This window comes from Salvia hispanica, chromosome 6 (assembly GCF_029641045.1).
Source record: "Salvia hispanica isolate PSC_SH4W2 chromosome 6, Shi_PSC_v1, whole genome shotgun sequence".
NCBI classification, from domain to species: domain Eukaryota; kingdom Viridiplantae; phylum Streptophyta; class Magnoliopsida; order Lamiales; family Lamiaceae; genus Salvia; species Salvia hispanica.
The window spans coordinates 48,176,334-48,196,627 of NC_142697.1; the positions used below are offsets into that span (position 1 = coordinate 48,176,334).

Consider the following 20,294-nt stretch of genomic DNA (forward strand, 5'->3'; position numbering starts at 1 on the left):
AAATCTTGGAAATCAAGCCCCTCATATACTAATACGAGGATGGCATGAATCTCCATTGTATGAGATTATACTAATCGTACACCAAAATTAGTCTCTCTCGATTTATTATAATAAATGTAATATATATGTAGATAAAAAATATAAGTTTAATGACAGATTAATAAGTGTATTTATAGAAACAGGAAATTATATATTTATGTTTTAGTACACGCCATTACTATTTGTATTTTTTTATATATTTGTCTCTCTATTAATTCATTAAATACAATTTTTTTCAAAATTACTTAATTTACTAAATTGAATTCTTAAAAAAATATTTAAAAGAAATATCTCTGTAATAATGGATAAAATATTATTTTTAAAAATAATACGTCTTTACTTTTTAAAAAATTTTGCTTGGACTTGATCATATTTCACTTACTAAGTTCTAACAACTTAATCAGAAAATTTAATTCCTTGTTTCCTTGAATATTAATTCCTTCTGGACAATGGACCAGGTTAATTTATGTCATATCATAAATGTGACATCACATTCCTAATTAATTAATTATTGTTATCGTTATCACTAAAGTGTGGAGACTAAGTCCTCATTATTCACTCTCGGATATTTTAATACATTTTTTCTCTGCCTTTCTCTTACTTTATTAATTTGTATTAAAATCTGTGCTGAACGCAGATTGCATATTCTTTATGACAGATGGAGTATTATGTTTGGTTTATCAGATTGAATCGCACAACTTAATCTTAGATAGATAATCATAAAATAATGAGTTAAAGTCAACTACGTTCAACTAAAACAATCTCATAATTTAATCCTAGATGGATAATCATACGATAATGAATCATGACAACCGAACGACATATAATTGAACTAATTAGTGTCTAAAATCATTAATTTTGAGTGAATTGTGATATTTTACATGACCTATGAAAGTGATAGTAAATATCACCTTTTTCTAAAATAGATGTATTTCGCACGGCAGGTCAATTTCTAAACTCGAGTGATGCTTCTAAAAAATCCATCGGGCTTCGATGTTGTTGAGGAACGACGATCATGAGCTACTGAAAATCGTATGCAAATCAAATTTGAAAATTTTGCTCGGCTACGAACTCAAGATTCCACCAATTTTTACACTTTCGAAACTTGTTCATCATTCGAATTGTAATTGTAATTAAGTAATGCGAAACTTTTTGAATTTTTAAATAATTATTTATGAAGATAAAAAAGTTAAATTTTAACGGTATTGAATCATTCTCGATGGCAAAATATTATTGAACGAATCGACCTTTTAATTTATTTTCTTCAATTTTCTGTAGTTATTAATAACTTAAAAAGAAACTAGTTATTATTAGTACTTAACTGATTACAAATATATCCTAAACCCTAAACCCTAAATATGTTTGTACTTTTTCTAAATGCGGAACAAAACAACAAAAATTTTCTTAACTGAGTTGATTTAGAAAATTATGACTTGGCAAGTAAATGAAGAATGAAAAGAAGAAGATGTTATATTAAAAAAAATAAATTACATGCTAAAAAAATCACAATAAAATCAAATAAGAACTAACAATTTAAGAACAACTCTTAAATGCTCAGAATCACAGCAACAGCACAAAGGGAAAAATAATTAAAACCAAAATAAAACGAGATAGGAAATATTGGGCTAAGGTGCAAAAAACATTTATAGTCTACATAATTATATAATTAAATAGTTTCAGTGATGAGATAACTAAACTATCACAAAATATGGCAATCTAAATTGAAGAAATAGTTATTAAAGTTTAGCAAGGGATGGTATCTAAAACCATAAGGACCGGTCACGTAGTCTACGATCATATTCGTAGTCATAGTTGATGTTGTTTGGAGTGTAAGAATAATCACGAATCATCCGAGTTGGATAGTCGAGTGGGCGAGTTGGATAGTCGAGTGAGCGATAGGAATCTCTGTAGCCACCATAGCCGTAAGATTCGCCTTGATGAGCTCTTGGATGGCTGAGATTTGCCCACACGGGTTCCGCGTGTCCATAGCATCTCGTTATGGCTCTGAGGCAATAATTCGGGTCGACTTGCCCCACGATTGTCGCCTCCCTTCTCTCAGCATCCAACGTGATATTGTATGTTCCTTGCAAATAATTATCGTGAGATGGATTTCTTCAAAAATTGGAAGATACTATTAGTCACATGGTACATAAAAAATTCATTACCAACGACGGAACCTAGGATTTCCATGGTGTGTCTCTTGCACGAGTAGCATCGAGGATCAACTTTTAGAACACAACGCTGCAATTTCAAGAGTAAGAAAATTAGTAAAATATGCAATAAATAGGAAATAAAAGAAGAGATTGAAAATGCATATATACCAAATTTGCGTAATCATCCATGAGGGAGAAATTCTTGGTGAAAAGCTGCAATTGATTGTAGTAATTTGATTTATATAATGAGGTAAATCATATACTATTAACTAAGGTAAATCAAATGAGGCTTCTAAAATAAATACTAGTAATATAGAGAGAGATTTGGAACATGCATAAATTAATATTTTAATGCCATATATAGATTGAATATATAGTGTTTCCAAAATTGAGAAAAGCATATATATAATTCTCAAAATTAGCAACAAATAATTTGTCATTTTATATGATCTGATCAAGGATTTTTAATACAAGGGCAAAGAATCGTAGTATTATAATAAACAAATTATCCAAGATTAGAGTGTCTTCTAATTTGTGTAATTTGTAAATCATAACAAAACAGATTATATAATCTGCAAATGATAACAAAATAGATTGCATAGTTTGTAATTTTTCTACCAAAATTTATAATGAAGCAATTAAATATCCACCATTTCACTTAAGTATCATCTATAACTCACAAAAGTTGTTGAAATTAAGAAAATATTGAAATTAAAAACAACTAGCGTCTAACATCTAAACAAAGACGTAAACTAATGGTATGTAACAACAAAATAAAGACATAAATAATTGATAGTACTCCTAATATTTTATAATTAAAATAAAGACATATGTTAAACGTGCTTTGAAACTTTTGCATAGAAATTTGAATCCCTGTATATACACGCATGTTTTTTATAGAATATTGCGTTTAAATCCAAATTCTCCATGTTTTTTGAGAATAAAGACATATGTTAAACGTGCTTTGAAACTTTTGCTTTGAAATTTGAATCCCTATATATACACGCATATTTTTATTGAATAATGCGTTTAAATCCAAATTCTCCATGTTTTTAGAGAATAAATGTGTAAGGAGAGAGATGGACTAACCGTGAAGTGAGAAAAATTGCGAGGAAGATGTCAATTTTTAAGTCAAAATGAATAGGTTAGGATATCAACGTGGTCTCTTTTTATAAGTGAGTGAAAGGAACTTTTAGTGGGCCGAGTTTAATTCATACCTTATTTGTTAAGATTACCTAATTTAATTAACTTAAGTTAATTTATTTAGTTTTATTTATTATTTGGCTTAATAGGCTTAATTAATGGGTTTGAATTTACAATTTGGCTTAATTAATTAGATTATACTACTAATTAATTGTTTTCTTATATAATTTGTGATATTTTATATAGCATGATATTCAATACTACTATCGTTCGGTGTCACGACTCATTATCATATTGTCATACTATTATTATCCACATGGGATTAAGTTGTGGTATTACTTTAGTTGAATGGAGTGACTATGACTAATTATAAGACTATTCATCCAAGATTAAATCGTGTGATTTAGTTTTATGAACCTAACATACATATATATTCAATCATGAATAAAATCTTGCAAATCAAACGACTCCTAGTAGAATTATTTAATCTTTCTCAAGTCTTGATGTTGATGGTGCTCATGAGAAAGATTTTAATTTGAATTAGTTATGTAATAAAATTAACAATTCTACCTATAGTACTATTATTAATTGTACTCGTAATACATTCTTAAATAAAAATTTTGAAGATAATATTAGAATAAGAACCATAAAAGAGAGATTTTGACAAATATTGAACTTTTAAAAGAAAGATTTGGGAAATATTGAGTCCTTAAAAGAATGAATTGGGTAATATTAAATTTATTTTCCGACAATGAATCATTCAAACAAAGATTTGTCAAATATTAAAGCATAAATTGTTATGACTTTTTTGTTGAAAAAAGTCACAATAATTTTATCTTTTTAAAATTACATGAAGCATTTCAGAGTCGTATTTCTCATTTTATTTAATTTGAGTTTGGATTTTACCGAATCTTTCTTAATTCATTGTCGGAAAATAAATTAAATATTTACCAAATGTTTCTTAATTCATTGTCGGAAAATAAATAAAATATTTACCAAAATCTTTCTTTTAAGAATTCGATATAATCCAAACTTAAACTCAATATGATGAGAAATATAACTCTGAAGTGCATCATGTAATTAAAATAAATTATTGTAATTTTTGGCGTAAAAACTAATGACCATACTTGATATTTTTGTAATTAATATTATTTGAAGAAGTAATGGACTAATGGCAGGCTTAGCTACGTCATTATTTTATTTTCTTCAATTTAGAGTTTTAGACTGTTATTTTTCAATATTAAATACTTTTTCAGTCTAGCGACCTAAATTTATTGATGTTGTATCATAATGAAATAATGATGAAACATTTTGTACTCTGCATAGGCAAAATGTTAACGGCGTAATGTATGAAACACCCAAATGATATTTTGTATGATTTTTTTTTTACACCAAATGTCATATATTATTCAACCAAATCCATAACCATTACATCGTGAATAAAAATTGGAATGCAATTCAACCAATACTTGCTCTCAGCTATGAAATCCGATGCCCGAGCAAGCATGTGGGCAACCTAATTCGCTGATCGTCTTACAAACCTCATAGAGGATCGATCCAGAGACCTCTTTCAAAAGCTGACGACGATCTTCTACCACTGCCCCAAAAGTGAAACTCTTTGTATGATTTATATAAAACTAAGTATGATATTTTACATGAACTATGAAAGTGATGGTAAATATCCAGAGCCGGCTTTGATGTTGTTGAGGAACGACGATTATGAGCTGATATTCATCATCTGCAAATCACCTCTTCCAAATTAGTTGCCAAAGTAAAAATCAAATTTGAAAATTTTGCAAGGCTATGAACTCAAGATTTCCACCATTTTTTACACTTCCGAATTGTAATTAAGCAATGCTAAAGTTTAAGAATATTAATTAATTATTCATTAACATAAAGAGTTACATTTTCACCGTATTGAATCATTCTTGATGGATTTTTGGCAAAATAGTACATTTGAAAGAATCGACCTTTTAATTTTTTTTACCCTCAGTTCAATTAAAGTCATACACTTTTTATGTGTGTTACAAAAAAAACCCTAACGACAAATGTACCATTTCATCAATATCCAAAAAAAAAAGCTGTCTTAATCATAAGTAATAATTAAATGGAACACAATTTTCTGCAGTTAATAAACTAAAAAAGAAACTAGTACTAGTAGTTAATAAACTAACAAGAAATCAAAGACCAATAAATATAGTTCAATGGTAGCCATTGGATTGGAGGTGGTTGTCGTTGTCGTTGTTGTTATTGCAAAGCTCGAGAAAAGCTTCCACGACTTCATCGATCTCCTCATCGCCCTTGAGCCGGATCACCTCACTCATGCTGCCAGAGCTCCTCCTGAGGCCCTCGTCCGCCACAGCGCCGCGTACGACCCGTGCCACGGCCCCCCTCTCGAGCCTCCCGCGCGCGTCCCGGACGACCTCCACGCCCACGCCGATCAGCCCCACCAGCCTGGCATTGAGGGGCTGGTCGAGGTGCATAGGCATGGCTATTATAGGCACACCAAACTTCATGCTCTCCATCACTGAGCTGATCCCACAATGGCTCACAAAACCCCCAACACTCTCATGCCCTAGAATCTGAGCCTGTGGGGCCCACCCCTCCACCACCAACCCCCTCCCTTTCACCCTCTCAAGAAACCCTAGTGGCAAGGAATCTTCTAGAACAATCTTCTCCTCCATTTTTGGAAACCTCACCACCCATATGAAGTTTAACATGGAAAGCTCCAAGCCATGAGCAAGCTCCATCATGTCTTCTCTTGTGAGAAAATACTCACTCCCAAATGAAACAAATATAGTGGAACTCTTCTCCTTATTGTCTAGCCATTTAATCAATTCATGATCTATGGGAACTGCTTCTTGAACTAATGCACCTACAGCAACAATTTTTTTCCTCAATAGCTTCTCCAAATAGGCACTATACTTTGACTCAATCTCCCTAAAACCCTTGATCAGAACGACGCCGTTTGAGCGGCTGACCCCGTCGAACGCGTCGCTCCTGACCTTCTCGTCGGCCGCGAGGAGGCTCTCGCGGTGGGGGAGCTCGTAATCCCGGTAGTGGATCTCCGGGAAGGGGAATTCCGCGGCCTCGGCCTCGGGGAGGGAGAAGAAGTGGAAGAGGTAGGCCATCATGGTGGCGGAGCTGGTGATGAACTCCACGGCCGGGATCCCGAGCTCCTTCGCCACGAGCGGGGCCCACGGCTGGAGGAAGTCGTAGACGAGGAGGTCGGGGCGGAGCTGGCCCAGGACGCGGCGGAGCTCGGGGGCGGCGAGGTCGAGCGTGCGCTTGAGGAGGGGCATGAGGTCGGGCGGGAGGCCGTTGGTGGTGTGGAGCCCGGCGGCGAGGTGGGTCTCCGGGAGGCGGAGCGGGACGAGGCGGAGGGAGGAGGAGGCGGCGCCGAGGCTGCCCTCGACGGACCTGAGGTTGGCGGCGGTGGAGCAGAGGTGGACGGAGAAGTTTCGGAGGGAGAGGCGCTTGGCGAGCTCGAGGTAGGGGGAGATGTGGCCGTGGGCGAGCCACGGGAACATCACGATGGTTAGACGTTCCATTACTAAATCAAATCAAATAAATTCTTATGCTTTTGTTGAGAAATGTGGTTGATTGAAGAGGAGGAGAATGGTGCCATTTTTATAGTGCATGTCACCGTATTTAGGGTTTAGGGTTTCGAGTTTCGAGTATCGTTTTCGTGTCAATATTTTCTTTCCGTGAGAATGATTTTTTTATGGAAAATGAAGGTTTGGAATAAAGATGGTATGTTGTATTTCAGTGTAGATTTTTTTTTTATGTTTTCATGAGAGGGTCATTAATTTTGGGGAAAATGTTTTCATATTTTGGGATCATGAATAAATTTAGATTCACGTTATATTTTTTCCATGTGTGGCTTCTTCGTGGATTCACTTGTCCACCGACTCATATTTTCTCCCAATTTAATTAGGGTTTATATGAGATTCGGATTTCGAAATGGAAATGATTTTTGCATGGGGTGTGTGGATGAATTAGTTTTTGTCATACGAATTGATGAGTCATTATTGGGTAAATAAAATCAATGGTTGAGTCTTTACCAAAAAAATAAAAAAATCAATGGTTGAGAAGCCATTTTTTATATTCCGAGCTAATATATTATTTTTACTTATTGAATGAATCTTGCAATTTTCCTTATTGAATATATCTTGCAAAATCTTTATTTTATACATATGGAATCTTGCAAAAAATTTCTTATGCTTTGGTTGAGAAATGTGGTTGATTGAAGGGGGAAGAATGGTGCCATTTTTATAGTGCATGTCACCATATTTAGGGTTTCGAGTTTCGACTATCGTTTTCGTGTCAATATTTTCTTTCCGTGAGAATAATTTATTTAGGGAAAATGAAGGTTTGGAATAAAGATTGTATGTAGTATATTTCACTGTAGATTTTTTTTTATGTTTTCATGAGAGGGTCATAAATTTTGGGGAATTTTTTTTATATTTTGGAATCATGTTTATATTTTTTTTCCATGTGTGGCTCCTTAGTGGATTCACTTGTCCAAAAATGACACCAACCTATATTTTCTCCCAATTTAATTAGGGTTTATATGAGATTCGGAATGGAAATGATTTGCATGGGGTAATTAGGTGTGGGAATACGGATATCCATGGATATCCGACCCGAAAAAATTGGGTACCCAAACCCGAAAATCATCTAAATGTCTATCCAAAACCCGACCCGATATATTTTCGGGTACTCCAATACCCGCCCCGGGTATCCATACCCGACGTATCGGGTATCCAAATACACGAGTCTTTACATGTGTTAATAACTAATAAAAAAAAATTTAAATTTTATTATATTAATATAAATATAGAAATATTTAAATTGACTAATATCTTTAATGTTGCATTTATTTTGTAGTATAAAACTATAAAAAATGGGTTAGTTTTGTTTTAAAGTACTGTGGGGATTGATTATACAATATATAAGTAAAATAATAAAAGTTATGCATTTAATTGAACTGTAGAAGCAACCAATAATATAGTTCAAAAGTCAAAATAATTAACTAAAATATAAAAACCACATGAGTTGATTATGCAATACGTAAAACTTGAGAGTTTGGAGAAGCCGTGACATAGAGTAAGAGAGATCGTCTTATTTATATAAGTTTGGATAAAGTTAATCTAGTAAAGTGTAATTAGTAAATAAATTGGCTTAGCTCTTGAAGTCTAAAATGGCTAAACCTAATTTAAAAAATGCTTTAAATAATAAATTGGATATTCGGGTAATATCCGATACCCATTCGGGTTACCCAATATCCGATTTATCTTAAATTTCAATATCCAATCCCATACTCAGTCCCATAAAATTGGATATTGGGTATCCAATACCTGGTGGATTTTGGGTCGGATATGAATAAACCCAATACCCGATATCCATATTCCCACCCCCAAGGGTAATGGGGTGTGTGTGAATAAATTAGTTTTTTGTTAATAAAATCAATGGCTGAGAAACCATTTTTCATATTCCGAGCTAATATATTCTTTTCCTTTATTGAAAATATCTTGCAAAATCTTTGTTTTAGAGCATCTATAATTGTTTCCATTTTGGCGGGCATGCTGCGGGTAGAGCGACCATTTATTTTTTCTACTTTTATAAATGCGTCTTTCTTCCTCCAATTTTATTTTTTGCCATTTTTATATTTATATATTTTCCGTTTCTTTTATTTTCTATTAATAAAATGTGATTGATTTAATATTAATTTCACTAGAATATGTAAATATTTATTACTCCCTCCGTCCGCGAATAAGAGTCCCGTTTTTCCATTTTAGTCCGTCCGCGAATAAGAGTCCCGGTTCACTTTTACTATAAATGGTACTAGGGTCCCACCTCCACCTAACTTTTTTCACTCACATATCATATAAAACTAATATATACAAGTGAGACCCCTATTCCACTAACTTTCTTTCACCCACTTTTCTTAAAATTTCTTAAAACTCGTACCGAAAACAAATGGGACTCAAAAAGAAATTTTTTTAGAAAAATGTTCTAATAACTATTCAAATCAAATTAATTGAAATTCAATTTAGAATCTTTTATTCACGAGTAGCTGGATGAGAAGAAACTCTCATGTCCGGGTCTGTAGTAGAGGTGGAATTTCGAAACAACCATCAACTATAACCCTAAAAGAACTAGATTCCGTAAACAACACAGAGAAAGAATGAAGGGAATATCTTATCGAGATAATCATATTTGTTTATTTGCCTATTAATTGAAATAAGATCTACTCCTATAAAAATATATATATTGTAAATTGTACTCCTATAAAATAAGAAAAAGAAAGAAAGGAAAAAAAATAAAAACTAAAGCCAAAAGTGATTTTAAACATATGGTCGTTTCATTATTTTTGGTTCAAAACGTTATGTTTGGTATTTTTGCGTACCTAATTAACTTATGAAACCTGTCTATTTTTAGCCTATTTTGAAAAAACTAATGGTGAACTAACTTTTATACCCAATTAACATACTATTCGATGCTTGACGCTATTTTTGGTCCAAAATATTATATTTGCTATTTTCGGGTCCTAAACAATATGAATTGCTCATTTTTGACAAAAACCAATAAATGTTGGCGGTATAAAGGTTTCAGTCGCGATGTGAATCGCAATAATTCAACATAGATTTCAACCAATATGGACAACAAAGAGTGTGGGATAAATACTAAAACATTACCAATCATTGGCTTTTCATATCTTCACCACCACTAGCAAATACTCCCTCCGTCCCGCTTTAGAAGTCACGGTTGATCAATTTTGGACGTCCCGCTTTAGAAGTCCCGGTTGAGATAAATTAATAAAAAATAGCTACAAATTGTTAAAAGTGGGTCCCAACACATCCACTACAACTAATAAAAAATATTAAAAGTGGGTCTCAACATCCACTATAACATTTATTTTTTGGATACTCAATTAAAGGTGGGTCCCAACATCCCCTATAATATTTATTTATTACACACTCAAACACTTTTTTCTTAAAACATGTGTTCGACTCAACCGGGACTCCTAAAGCGAGACGGAGAGAGTATTCAACAAGATTGTTTTATTGTGCACTAAAAGCTTCCACTAAAAACCTCTCTTCTCCCATTAGTTTGTATCAGGGGTAATTGGATAGAGATCAGCAGCAGAAGTTGAAGAGCCACTCCACGGCCCATCCACGGAGACACCGTGACCATCAACTGCACACATTTCTACTTCATCGGATTTCGTCTTACCAACTGAGATGCTCGGCTCGGAAACCAAGTTTGGAACGCTGTCTTTCCCCTCGAGTATGCTCACCACAGCTGACATACTCGGCCTTTCTGCAGCCACATCATTCGTGCAAATGAGCGCCACATCGATAGCTCGAGCAATCTCTTCCAGGTTGAAGCTCGACTCTAATCTCCGGTCGACTAGCTCCAACAAGCTTCCTTTCTCCTTCAACTCAATAGCCTAAGTGAAAATTGGAAGAGCTCGGTCAAATTCATATCAGTGAAGAATGCTAAAGGGAAAAAATGCATGCACATTTTTCTAAGTTAAAATATAATACTCCCTCTGTCCCCCAAATTTTGTCACCATTTGACCCGGCACCGGTTTTAAGAAAGGGATAATTGGCATCAATATCGCGAAACTTTCAAAAAGTTGGGTTTTTCCGACGAACTTTAAAATTGGCAAATAATATCACGAACTTTAACCCGTGTTTGTTTTTTTCCCACGGATGAAAAAATTCATGTTATTTTAATAGATTGAAGAACAATTTTGGAGGGTGTGCTTTATCTTCAAAGATTGAAAAACTTGAAACTTTCAAAATTGTTGTCGAGAAATTATGGAAAAAAAATCGGTATCATAATATTATTTGTGAGAATTTTTTCATTCGTGGGAAAAAACAAACACGGGGTAAAGTTCGTGATATTGTTTGCCAATTTTAAAGTTCGTGGGAAAAACCCAACTTTTTGAAAGTTTCGTGGTATTAGATGCCAATATCCCTTTAAGAATGTAATAGAAAGTGAGTTGAAAAAGTTAGTGGCATGTGGGTCCTACTTTTATATATTAGTTTTAAAATAAAATGTGAGAGAGAATGAGTTAGTGGAATGTAGGATCCACTACCAAAAATGGTAAAAGTGAAAGGTGACAAATTTTTAGGGACGGACGAAAAATAAAATAAGTGACAAATTTTCAGGGACGGAGGGAGTATAAATTTACCCAGTCAAGAAGATAGAAGTTATCCTTCCTCGGCCTGATGCTTCCATTGCTCCTCCCGCTGACAATCTCCAAAACAACAACTCCGAAGCTGTACACATCGGCTTTGTCCGTCAAATATCCTCGCATTGCATATTCGGGCGCCATGTATCCACTAGCAAGCACATATATAACAAATGAGTTTTGCTTTTTGTATTGAATATTTAAGGCAGAGACAATGAGTATTACTACCTCCGTCCCCCAAAATTTGCTACACTTTGACCCGACACGGGTTTTAAGAAATGTAATGGAAAGTGAGTTGAAAAAGTTGGTGGGACGTGGGTCCTACTTTTAAAATATTAGTTTTATAAAAAAAATGTGAGTAGGAATGCCGAATGAGTTAATGGAATATAGGATCCCCTACCAAAAATGGTAAAAGTGAAGTGTAAGATGTATCAAATTTTCAGGGACAGAGTAGTAATTGATTGATAGCTTACAAAGTTCCAGCAATGCGCGTGCTTATGTGGGTTTCGTCTTCATCTAGCTTAGCAAGCCCAAAATCCGATATTTTAGGGACTAGGTTTTTGTCAAGGAGCACGTTCGTAGTCTTGATATCGCGATGGACAATTTTCAGCCTCGATTCTTCGTGAAGGTAAGCCAAACCTCTTGCTATCCCGATGCAGATCTTTTGCCTCATCGGCCAATCCAAATCCAGTTGGTGTTTCACGGGGCCTGTTATTAGACATAGACGTAACTAATCGAAATAAACGAAATATGGCATACGAAAACTAGTTCATGGATGGCCTAAAGATAAAAGTAACGATGTTAAGGTTGTCGTATAAACGTACCAAATAATGCACGAGCAAGGCAATTGTTTTCCAAATACTCATAGACAAGCAACAATTGGTTGTCTTCGATGCAACATCCGTACAGCTTAACAAGATGAGGATGTTGCAAGGCGGATATCATACCTATTTCATTCACGAATTCGCGGTTACCTTGCTTTGATTTGGAAGAAAGTTGCTTCACAGCGATGATGGTTTTATCTAACAGAACTCCCTTCAAATATACAAAACTTCAGACTTGATAGCAGAATGAATTTAGAACAAAACCATTCTATACTAAATACTGAGTTGCCATTACCTTGTAAACGGGACCAAATCCACCTTCGCCAATCTTATTTGCACGATCGAAATTGTTTGTGGCTGCTCTGATTTGCCTTAGGGTGAATTTACCCGTGCGAAGGTCAAGTCCCTTCAAATCTGTAAGAAGAATTGATTCGTATCACATTTGTAAAATGTTGGACTAAATTAGCAAACATGAAAATAACTCCATTACCATGATACATTGAGTGTTTGCCCCCCAAACAGCCCTTCCACCTAAGAATGCCTACAAGCAAAACGAGTGCGAAAATAACTGCCATCGTTATACCGACTCTTGCTCCTGTTGAGAATCTTGAGATGATGCCGCTTCCAGGCTTATAAGCTGAACAAATTGATATATAGAGATATACAGGATAAGATGATATGCAAATGTAATCTCTTTATTGGTTATAATTAAAAACTGCAGTATCACTACAAAAAAAAGTTAATTTACCGACAAAATTAGCGACGGAAAGTTTTTGCTACGAATCACCGACGGAATATTTTTGGCAAGGATTTACCGACGGAATTTTTCGTCGGTAATTTAATTCCTTTTGTAATTAATCTAATTTCCGTCGGTAAAAAAAAATTACCGACGGAAAAATTTTCCCTAAACTCTAATCCACCGGTAAAGAGCACGTTGGTAATTTTTTTTACAGACAGATTACCGACGGAAAGTAGATTATTAAAAAAGTAATTGAATTACCGACGGAAAATTCCGTCGGTAATTCGTTTTCCGTCGGTAATTCGTAGCGAATATTTTCCGTCGGTAATCTGATATTTTTTTGTAGTGTATATGATTTTTATGGATAGCTCGAATGTATTTGAAAACATCCACTACAAAGTGAAACTGGTAATTTCATGTGCAACTAACGAAATGAGAGCATGAAGAGAAGAACTCCATTTCTTTATAGTTTTTGGTGGAGTTCAATATCTCAAGAACCAGATCAAACTTACTAGCATGAACGACGGATATGGCTGAAATGAGAGGACCGTATACGGATCTCTCAGGAAGAGCAGTTGTTCCCTTTCCCGCCCAATAGAAGCGGATCTCCAAGGTGTGATCACTGACAGATGCGTTATACGGCGCTGTTATTGGAGTATTCACTCCACCTGCTGCACTCTCAATGTTGAAATCCTTCTCAACCAGTTTTCCCTGAGTTGCAATATTTTGAAAATCATCAAGAATGAGTTTGGCAAATAAATATTTTTGCATTGTATTTATGTAGAGTTGGGGATGTTTAGATGAGAACCTGGATGTAAATATCAAAAACACGCCTTCCAAGGCTTCCGTAGGTTTTTCCGGTAGTAAACATGATCTCCGCAAAGTGGAGTTTCACTGTGTAGTTTCCATTTCTCAAACAAAATCCATAGTAAGTCAGTGAGAGGGGGGAGAGGCGTGCGGTGGAGTAAAGCTTAGATTCCGGGACTGAAGTGTTTAAGTCGCGTGATGCGAAAAAACTTTCTCCGTATGCTCCAGGATCCCAGAACTTGCCTGTGCTGCTGAATCCCCAGTTTTTATCTTGGTAGAAGTTTCCAGCAGAGGAATCTGCTTCATGTTTACCAACTTTTTCCGGGCCTCCACAGTTTATATAGAAAGAGTAGAAATCATCTGAGGGAAAAAGATACATAGTTATGAATTTTGAATAATTTTCTTGAAAGGGTTTAGGGTCTGAAAGAGTTGCCAATTTATAATCATGAACTAACTTTTAGTTTGCCAAGGAGGTGTATTTAATTTCCAAGGATGACTAATTGAATAATTTTTGCAATCATTGTCCATAAAATTCATAAGAAACTGAAATGGTGCTATAAAAAAAAAAAAAAATCAACTGTCTGAATTGGCTAAGGTCATTAGTCATTACTATAAAGCTCTAAGACTAGGGGTGGCAAATCGTGCGTGTCGGGTCGTTATCGTGTCGACACGATAACAACACGAACACGATAACAACAAACACGAACACGACCTGTTAAGAAAACCTCAAACACGAACACGACTCGTTACCCTCAGACACGAACACAACACGAACCCATTAATGACACGAAAATAAGTATTGAAAAATGAAAATAATAAGAATAATAATATTAAAATATTATGTGTTAATAAGAATAATAATATTAAAATATTAATGGGTCGACCCGATAAGGATACGAACACGATAAGCTCTGACCCAAACCCATTAATTTCGTGCCGGTTCGTGTCGTGTTATCGTGTCGTGTCAAAAATTGTCAGCCCAATCTAAGACAACTCTATCTATCTTTGAAAGCCCTCAAACTCATTCAGTTGGCACTATATTTGCTATTACTTGTTAGATAATAAAAAAGAAAAAGGAAATACTCAAGAATATAACTCATGCCTTGTTCAGTGCTTAGCTCAAAAAGTTGTAAATTTTAGCTTCCTAGGATATAAATGTGACCAATTTATCAAATACAAGTCTGTTCATTGTTCAGGCCTGACAAATTTAAAGATCTATAAGTGAGTTGTCACTTACTTGACTTGCACTGTGGATTTACACAATAGAGAGTACCACTGCCAAAAGAAAGTGATATTAAAAGATGAGATGTGTAAGTGAAAGTACATCAAACTAAAATCAGTAACTCACTTGGTGTTTCCATTTGAGTTTGCAAACAAGTTTCTGAAAAGGAGTGGAAATAGGGTTTAGGGTTTAGGGTTTACACAATAGAAAATCAAGATACAATATACATATGAAGATGAGCATTAATTAGTAATCTCACGGGCTGCTTCTCGCGCAACTTGGTACTGGACTTAGAGATGTGAAGTTGTTGTAGGATAAATCGCTGCAGCCAAATCGTAAGTTTTCGATTAACCACATTGCTATAGGGATTGTGAGCATGCAAATATTATTCCACTGCTATGATAAGTGAGAAAGTTCAAGTTCTGGGAGAAAGGGAGCCCTCTTACATGTTTTCCGTATATTGCATCAATTGTGGCACCGTCCCGTTCAGGGAGTTCCCAGTCAGGTAGCTGGAAAACGGACATCTCGAGTTAGCAATTCAACCAAATTATAAATTCAAAACTACAATGTACACTTATAGTAGACATAAATCATCATGTGAGGAGAGTTGAAGTGAACTAAAGCAATACACTTTGATTCAGTCAACTAAATGAATTGCTGAAAGTTGTCAATAAAATTCTTACATATCTCCTTTTTGACGACCAAGATCTTGAGGAATCTGTCCTTTTAAGTTGTTGAAACTCAGATCTCTGCACAAGAAATTATGTATTTCTAGAAAACTACCAATCTATATCCAAAAATGATAAATGAATATAATGAAATCATTTGTGCGGAACATCCAAGAACATCCAAGAACGAAACACTATACTTACAGAGAATCGTTGATTTTCAGTCGTGCAATAGATCCCGGTAGTTCCCCCGCAATATTGCAACTCCTTAATATCCTGCACAATAAGATCCAATGAGTCCCACAAAAAGGAATGACTTGTTTTCTAAAAAAAGCAAGGACAAATACTGCACTCACACTTTTTTCCAGCTAGTAGAAACAGCCAGACTGGGGAAATTCGATCGATTCCCGTTGAGGTCACTGATTCTTCTGCAGTGTGGAATCATCACAGACATAGATACTGAGTCTCATTGATAAAAGGAAACTCTACCTATATTGATGCATCTTAAAAGTATACTCACAGGTCATTTAACTTGGTTAGAGAAGTAAGGTCGGAAGGGATCGGTCCACTCATACCACTACCCTGAATCTCTCTGTGATATCGATTCAAGTTTAAAGTTATCGATGAAAAAAAAAATACAGAATTCCGGAAAAAAGTGAATGAACGTATCAAATGACCGAATGCCTTACATTCTCGTGATATTTCCCCAGTTCAGGATAAAACTCGGTATGCTTCCCGTAAAGCTGTTGTCACTGATTCGACTGCACGCAAATCATAGATACGTATTAAGCAAAATGAAGAATTAAAATATGACAAAAAAACAAAGGATTCCTCTTAATTTTACCCCATTTTTTCTAAAAGAATGAATGAACTTACAAGTCTTCCAAAGTGGCAAGCTTAGCTAGGTTTGGGGATAACTCTCCAGTGAAATTGTTGGAAATAAGCTGCCTACATACGGGGGGAAATGCGGTTAGAGCCTTGCAATATCTTCATTATCACCTCACTGCCCAAATAACGAAGACGGATGTAGTTAAACCATTACATTTTCTTCATTCGAGGAAGATCCCCGAATTCCCCAGGTATATTTCCAGTGAACTGATTAGCCTCCAAAATCCTTCGTAGCAACAAAATCGTAAACAATGTTAGGGAGATTCAAAATATAGAACAGAAAAACGGATATCTGAAAGTCGTGATAATCACTTTCAGGATCATATCAATTTCGGTGGTTCTACCAGACTATTTGATCGTATAAAATTCAGAGAAATCAGAAAATTCGTATGTGCATTCAAGATTATTGAACCAGAAGAATCGATCAGATTTTGAGGATGACGAACCAGTGCATCTGTTACTGAAACAGTGCATCTGTTGGGAAATAACCGAAAATAACTAATTTTCAAAAGGTTTCCAAAATTGCAAATTAGTCCTTCGATTTTCAGAAATTACATTTTCGGATGAATTTCTTAAACAGCAACTTTGTCGGAAATAAAAAATTTCCAAGCTGACCTGGGGCTGCCGCCCCTTGGACCCCGCTACCCGGGGCCGCTGATCCCGGACCCCCGTTCATCTTTTATCATAATGAATTCAAATAAGTGTGCACTCCGCACCTCCGTACTTATAAGATGTATCATTATGATGATACTGATCAATCAAGGTAATCCAATTACACTAAAATATCCAACAAACAATACACTAATAAAACAACAATTTGAGAAATTGAAACTGCAATTGATGAGAAAAAGAGGAAGAGATGTTGGTACAGTTCTTCGAGTGTGGAGATGTTGGCGTATTCCGGTGGAATTGGACCGGTGAGGCGGTTTCCGAGAACAGCACTGCAGTAGGAAAGCATCGATCCATCCCCAATTACTTCAATTTCTAGGGTTTATGATGAGAAATGCAAATAATGACTTACATTTTTCGGAGCGATTCCATGGAGCTCCATTGTGGAGGGAGAGTGCCGTTGAGGTAGTTTCGCGAGAGATCACTGTAACGAATCGCGGCAGTTATATCAGCTAACTCGCGCCAAGACTATATAACTATATTTCAAATATTTCTTATGGGGTATATTAATTAAAAATTGGTATGTGTCTCATTTAATTAATATGTGCATTTATTCATTTTATGTGAAATTATAGAGAAATTGTGCTTTAATTTTTATGTATAGAAACATAATGGCATCAAACAACATAAATAATGTAGGTATGTATTTGTCATAATAGTATATGTTATCAAATGTACAATTTTTTAATATAAAAAATCATGACTTTGATTTTTATATAATTATATACTTAATGATTTCAATATTAATTTTTAAGATATTATAATTAATAGTATTAAAACTAAAAACAAATGATACTAAGGTAGACAAACGAGAACGATTATATGTAAAAATTGGATAAGTGATGCACTTTTTCTTGTCATTGAAAATAGAGTAAATGTTAATTTTGGTCATAAACATATGACCAAAATACTAATTTGGTCCATAACATTTATTTTTTGAAAAACAAGTCCATAACAAATGAATTTTTTGTCGGAGTGGTCCTTTTTTACGGTTCTCTCAAAAAAGCTAACGGTCATGCCACTGTGCAAAACGCGTTGACCGTTAGCTTTTTGACGGAACCGTTAATAAAAAGACTACTTCAGCGACATTTTCATTTGTTATAGATCCGTTCTTTAAAAAGTGAATATTTTATACCAAATTTATATTTTGGTAATTTGTTTAGAACTAAAAATAACATTTTCTCTAAATTAAATTATGACTCATGAACTGTGCAATCATCTTTGGTGGTGGTGGTGGTGGTGGTGGTGGTGGTGGTGGTGGTGGTGATGATGATGATGATGACGACGACGACTTATACTCCCTTTATCTCTACTTTTTCATCTCTATTACTTTACTGTCTCTTCATTAACTCACAAAACAACACTACATAAAATCTCGTGCCAATTCTCAAATATTTCATTTTAAATGGGACGAAGGGTGCCAATTCTCAAATATTTCATTTTAAATGGGACGAAGGGAGTAATACTTACAAGTCATCTTTGGATAATAATGATGATGATGGTACTTACAAGACTTGTAGGAAGGGCAGTCCAACCAGTTCCTTTGGAAGTGATCCATTAAGATTCTCACTCTTCAAAATGCTGCAATTTGTGTTGGGTGCTTTGTATATTAATCATACTCAAAATTATGCTATACTCAAAGCAAAACAACAACGAAATATCGATACTAGTGATGTAATTAACAATCATCATGTACTTGGTAGCGATATATAGGTGTTTTGATTTTCATTACAAGAACAATATACACTCACTCTGTCTCATTAAAATTGAAACGTTTTTCTCACGGAACATTGCTATTAAAGCAAAACAACAATAGTCGTCGGTGACTATGAACAAGACGGAGTAAGAGTAGAGTAACTCACATCCTAGTAACGTGACAAACTCCGGGGGAGGTGAAGTTGCACATTACTCCCTTTCCATCTTTAAAACTAGCATCCCACCATGGGGGCTCATTGGTGCATGGATCAACTTCCCCATCCAAATTCCAATCCATCTTCCCCAGCTTCCTTGCTACCACCGACAAAGCTTGTACTAACCCCATTTTGAAAAACAAAATGTCAAAAAAATATAAAAGAACATGGATTATAATAAAAAAAAGAAATGGTATGTGTGTGAATAATAGACTTACATTCCTGAGCAGGCAAACAAACTGATGCCACATAATTAGCAAACCCCAAAAACCAAATCAATGCCAAAAACATTCTTACATCAATATGCAGTAAGATTTTGTAATTTTGAAATATTGACTAAGAAACTATAGCTTATATTCTTATAAATGAATGTGAAATAAAAAAAATATTAAGAAAATGCGACGAAGACTTTGACTTTGGGGGATGGGTGGGGTACACAAATAGCCAGACATATCACATACTCCATAAGTACATTTTTCAAAGCTATGTTAGTATAGTCTCATATTGCACAAGTCTACGAAAAATAATTTTGATTGTAAATCACATGAATTTTAGTAATATTATTAAAAAAAGCTATTAAAATATTATTAATAAATAATATGATTCATCTCATTATGACTAATTTGTTATAAATAGATAAAGATTAATTTTATTGAACGGACTAAAATTGCAAACATAACTAATTTTATAGACGATATAGTACTCCTTAAACAATGATAGAGTGCCTAAGTTAGTAATTTTCACAAGATAGGAGGGCCTAAGTTAGTATAGTCTTATATAGTTTTAATACGTAATTAGTAAAGTATTGAGAAAGAGAAAAAAAAGTTGAAATTATATAGTGGATAATGGGACTCATAAATAAAAATTAAAAGAGAATGGGAAAAAGGTTGTCATAAATAGATATGAACTATATTTTTTCATACTCACTCGTCCTTTCTAGAATTAATTGTTGTATTTGTTAGAATTAATTGTGTTATTTGTTGAAATCGTCGACCGCAACATTGTTTGATATTGTCATCAGAAGTT

The 20,294-nt window shown here is 34.6% G+C and overlaps 1 protein-coding gene and 2 pseudogenes across 2 annotated transcripts; all 3 read right to left on the reverse strand.

The window, feature by feature from the left end:
* Positions 1-1,799: 1,799 nt before the first annotated feature.
* Positions 1,800-2,381, reverse strand: LOC148924127 (uncharacterized). Its single transcript, XM_089061694.1, has 3 exons — positions 2,361-2,381; positions 2,205-2,280; positions 1,800-2,122 (listed from the first exon to the last, which is right to left on the reverse strand). The coding sequence occupies exons 1-3, from the start codon at positions 2,379-2,381 to the stop codon at positions 1,800-1,802; spliced, it is 420 nt and encodes a 139-aa protein (XP_088917820.1).
* A 3,155-nt stretch (positions 2,382-5,536) lies between these two features.
* Positions 5,537-6,865, reverse strand: LOC125207063 (beta-D-glucosyl crocetin beta-1,6-glucosyltransferase pseudogene; annotated as a pseudogene).
* Positions 6,866-10,425: 3,560 nt separating this feature from the next.
* Positions 10,426-19,560, reverse strand: LOC148924128 (putative leucine-rich repeat receptor-like serine/threonine-protein kinase At3g14840; annotated as a pseudogene). Its single transcript, XR_016132910.1, has 24 exons — positions 19,487-19,560; positions 19,221-19,389; positions 18,868-18,939; positions 17,711-17,782; positions 17,559-17,630; positions 16,844-16,915; positions 16,678-16,749; positions 16,491-16,562; positions 16,322-16,393; positions 16,158-16,229; positions 16,006-16,077; positions 15,817-15,882; positions 15,580-15,642; positions 15,393-15,455; positions 15,260-15,292; positions 15,149-15,186; positions 13,913-14,271; positions 13,617-13,815; positions 12,856-13,002; positions 12,661-12,779; positions 12,366-12,576; positions 12,015-12,249; positions 11,542-11,692; positions 10,426-10,791 (listed from the first exon to the last, which is right to left on the reverse strand). The product of XR_016132910.1 is annotated as a putative leucine-rich repeat receptor-like serine/threonine-protein kinase At3g14840 (transcript).
* Positions 19,561-20,294: the final 734 nt, after the last annotated feature.

Bases quoted from the DNA above. Each gene is read 5' to 3' on its own strand.
- LOC148924127 (XM_089061694.1), bottom strand. From the start codon at position 2,381: ATGGATGATTACGCAAATTTG. The intron at 2,281-2,360 runs GTATATATGCAT...TTGAAATTGCAG, and splicing joins TGGATGATTACGCAAATTTG to CGTTGTGTTCTAAAAGTTGA. The intron at 2,123-2,204 runs GTAATGAATTTT...ATTATTTGCAAG, and splicing joins AATCCTAGGTTCCGTCGTTG to GAACATACAATATCACGTTG.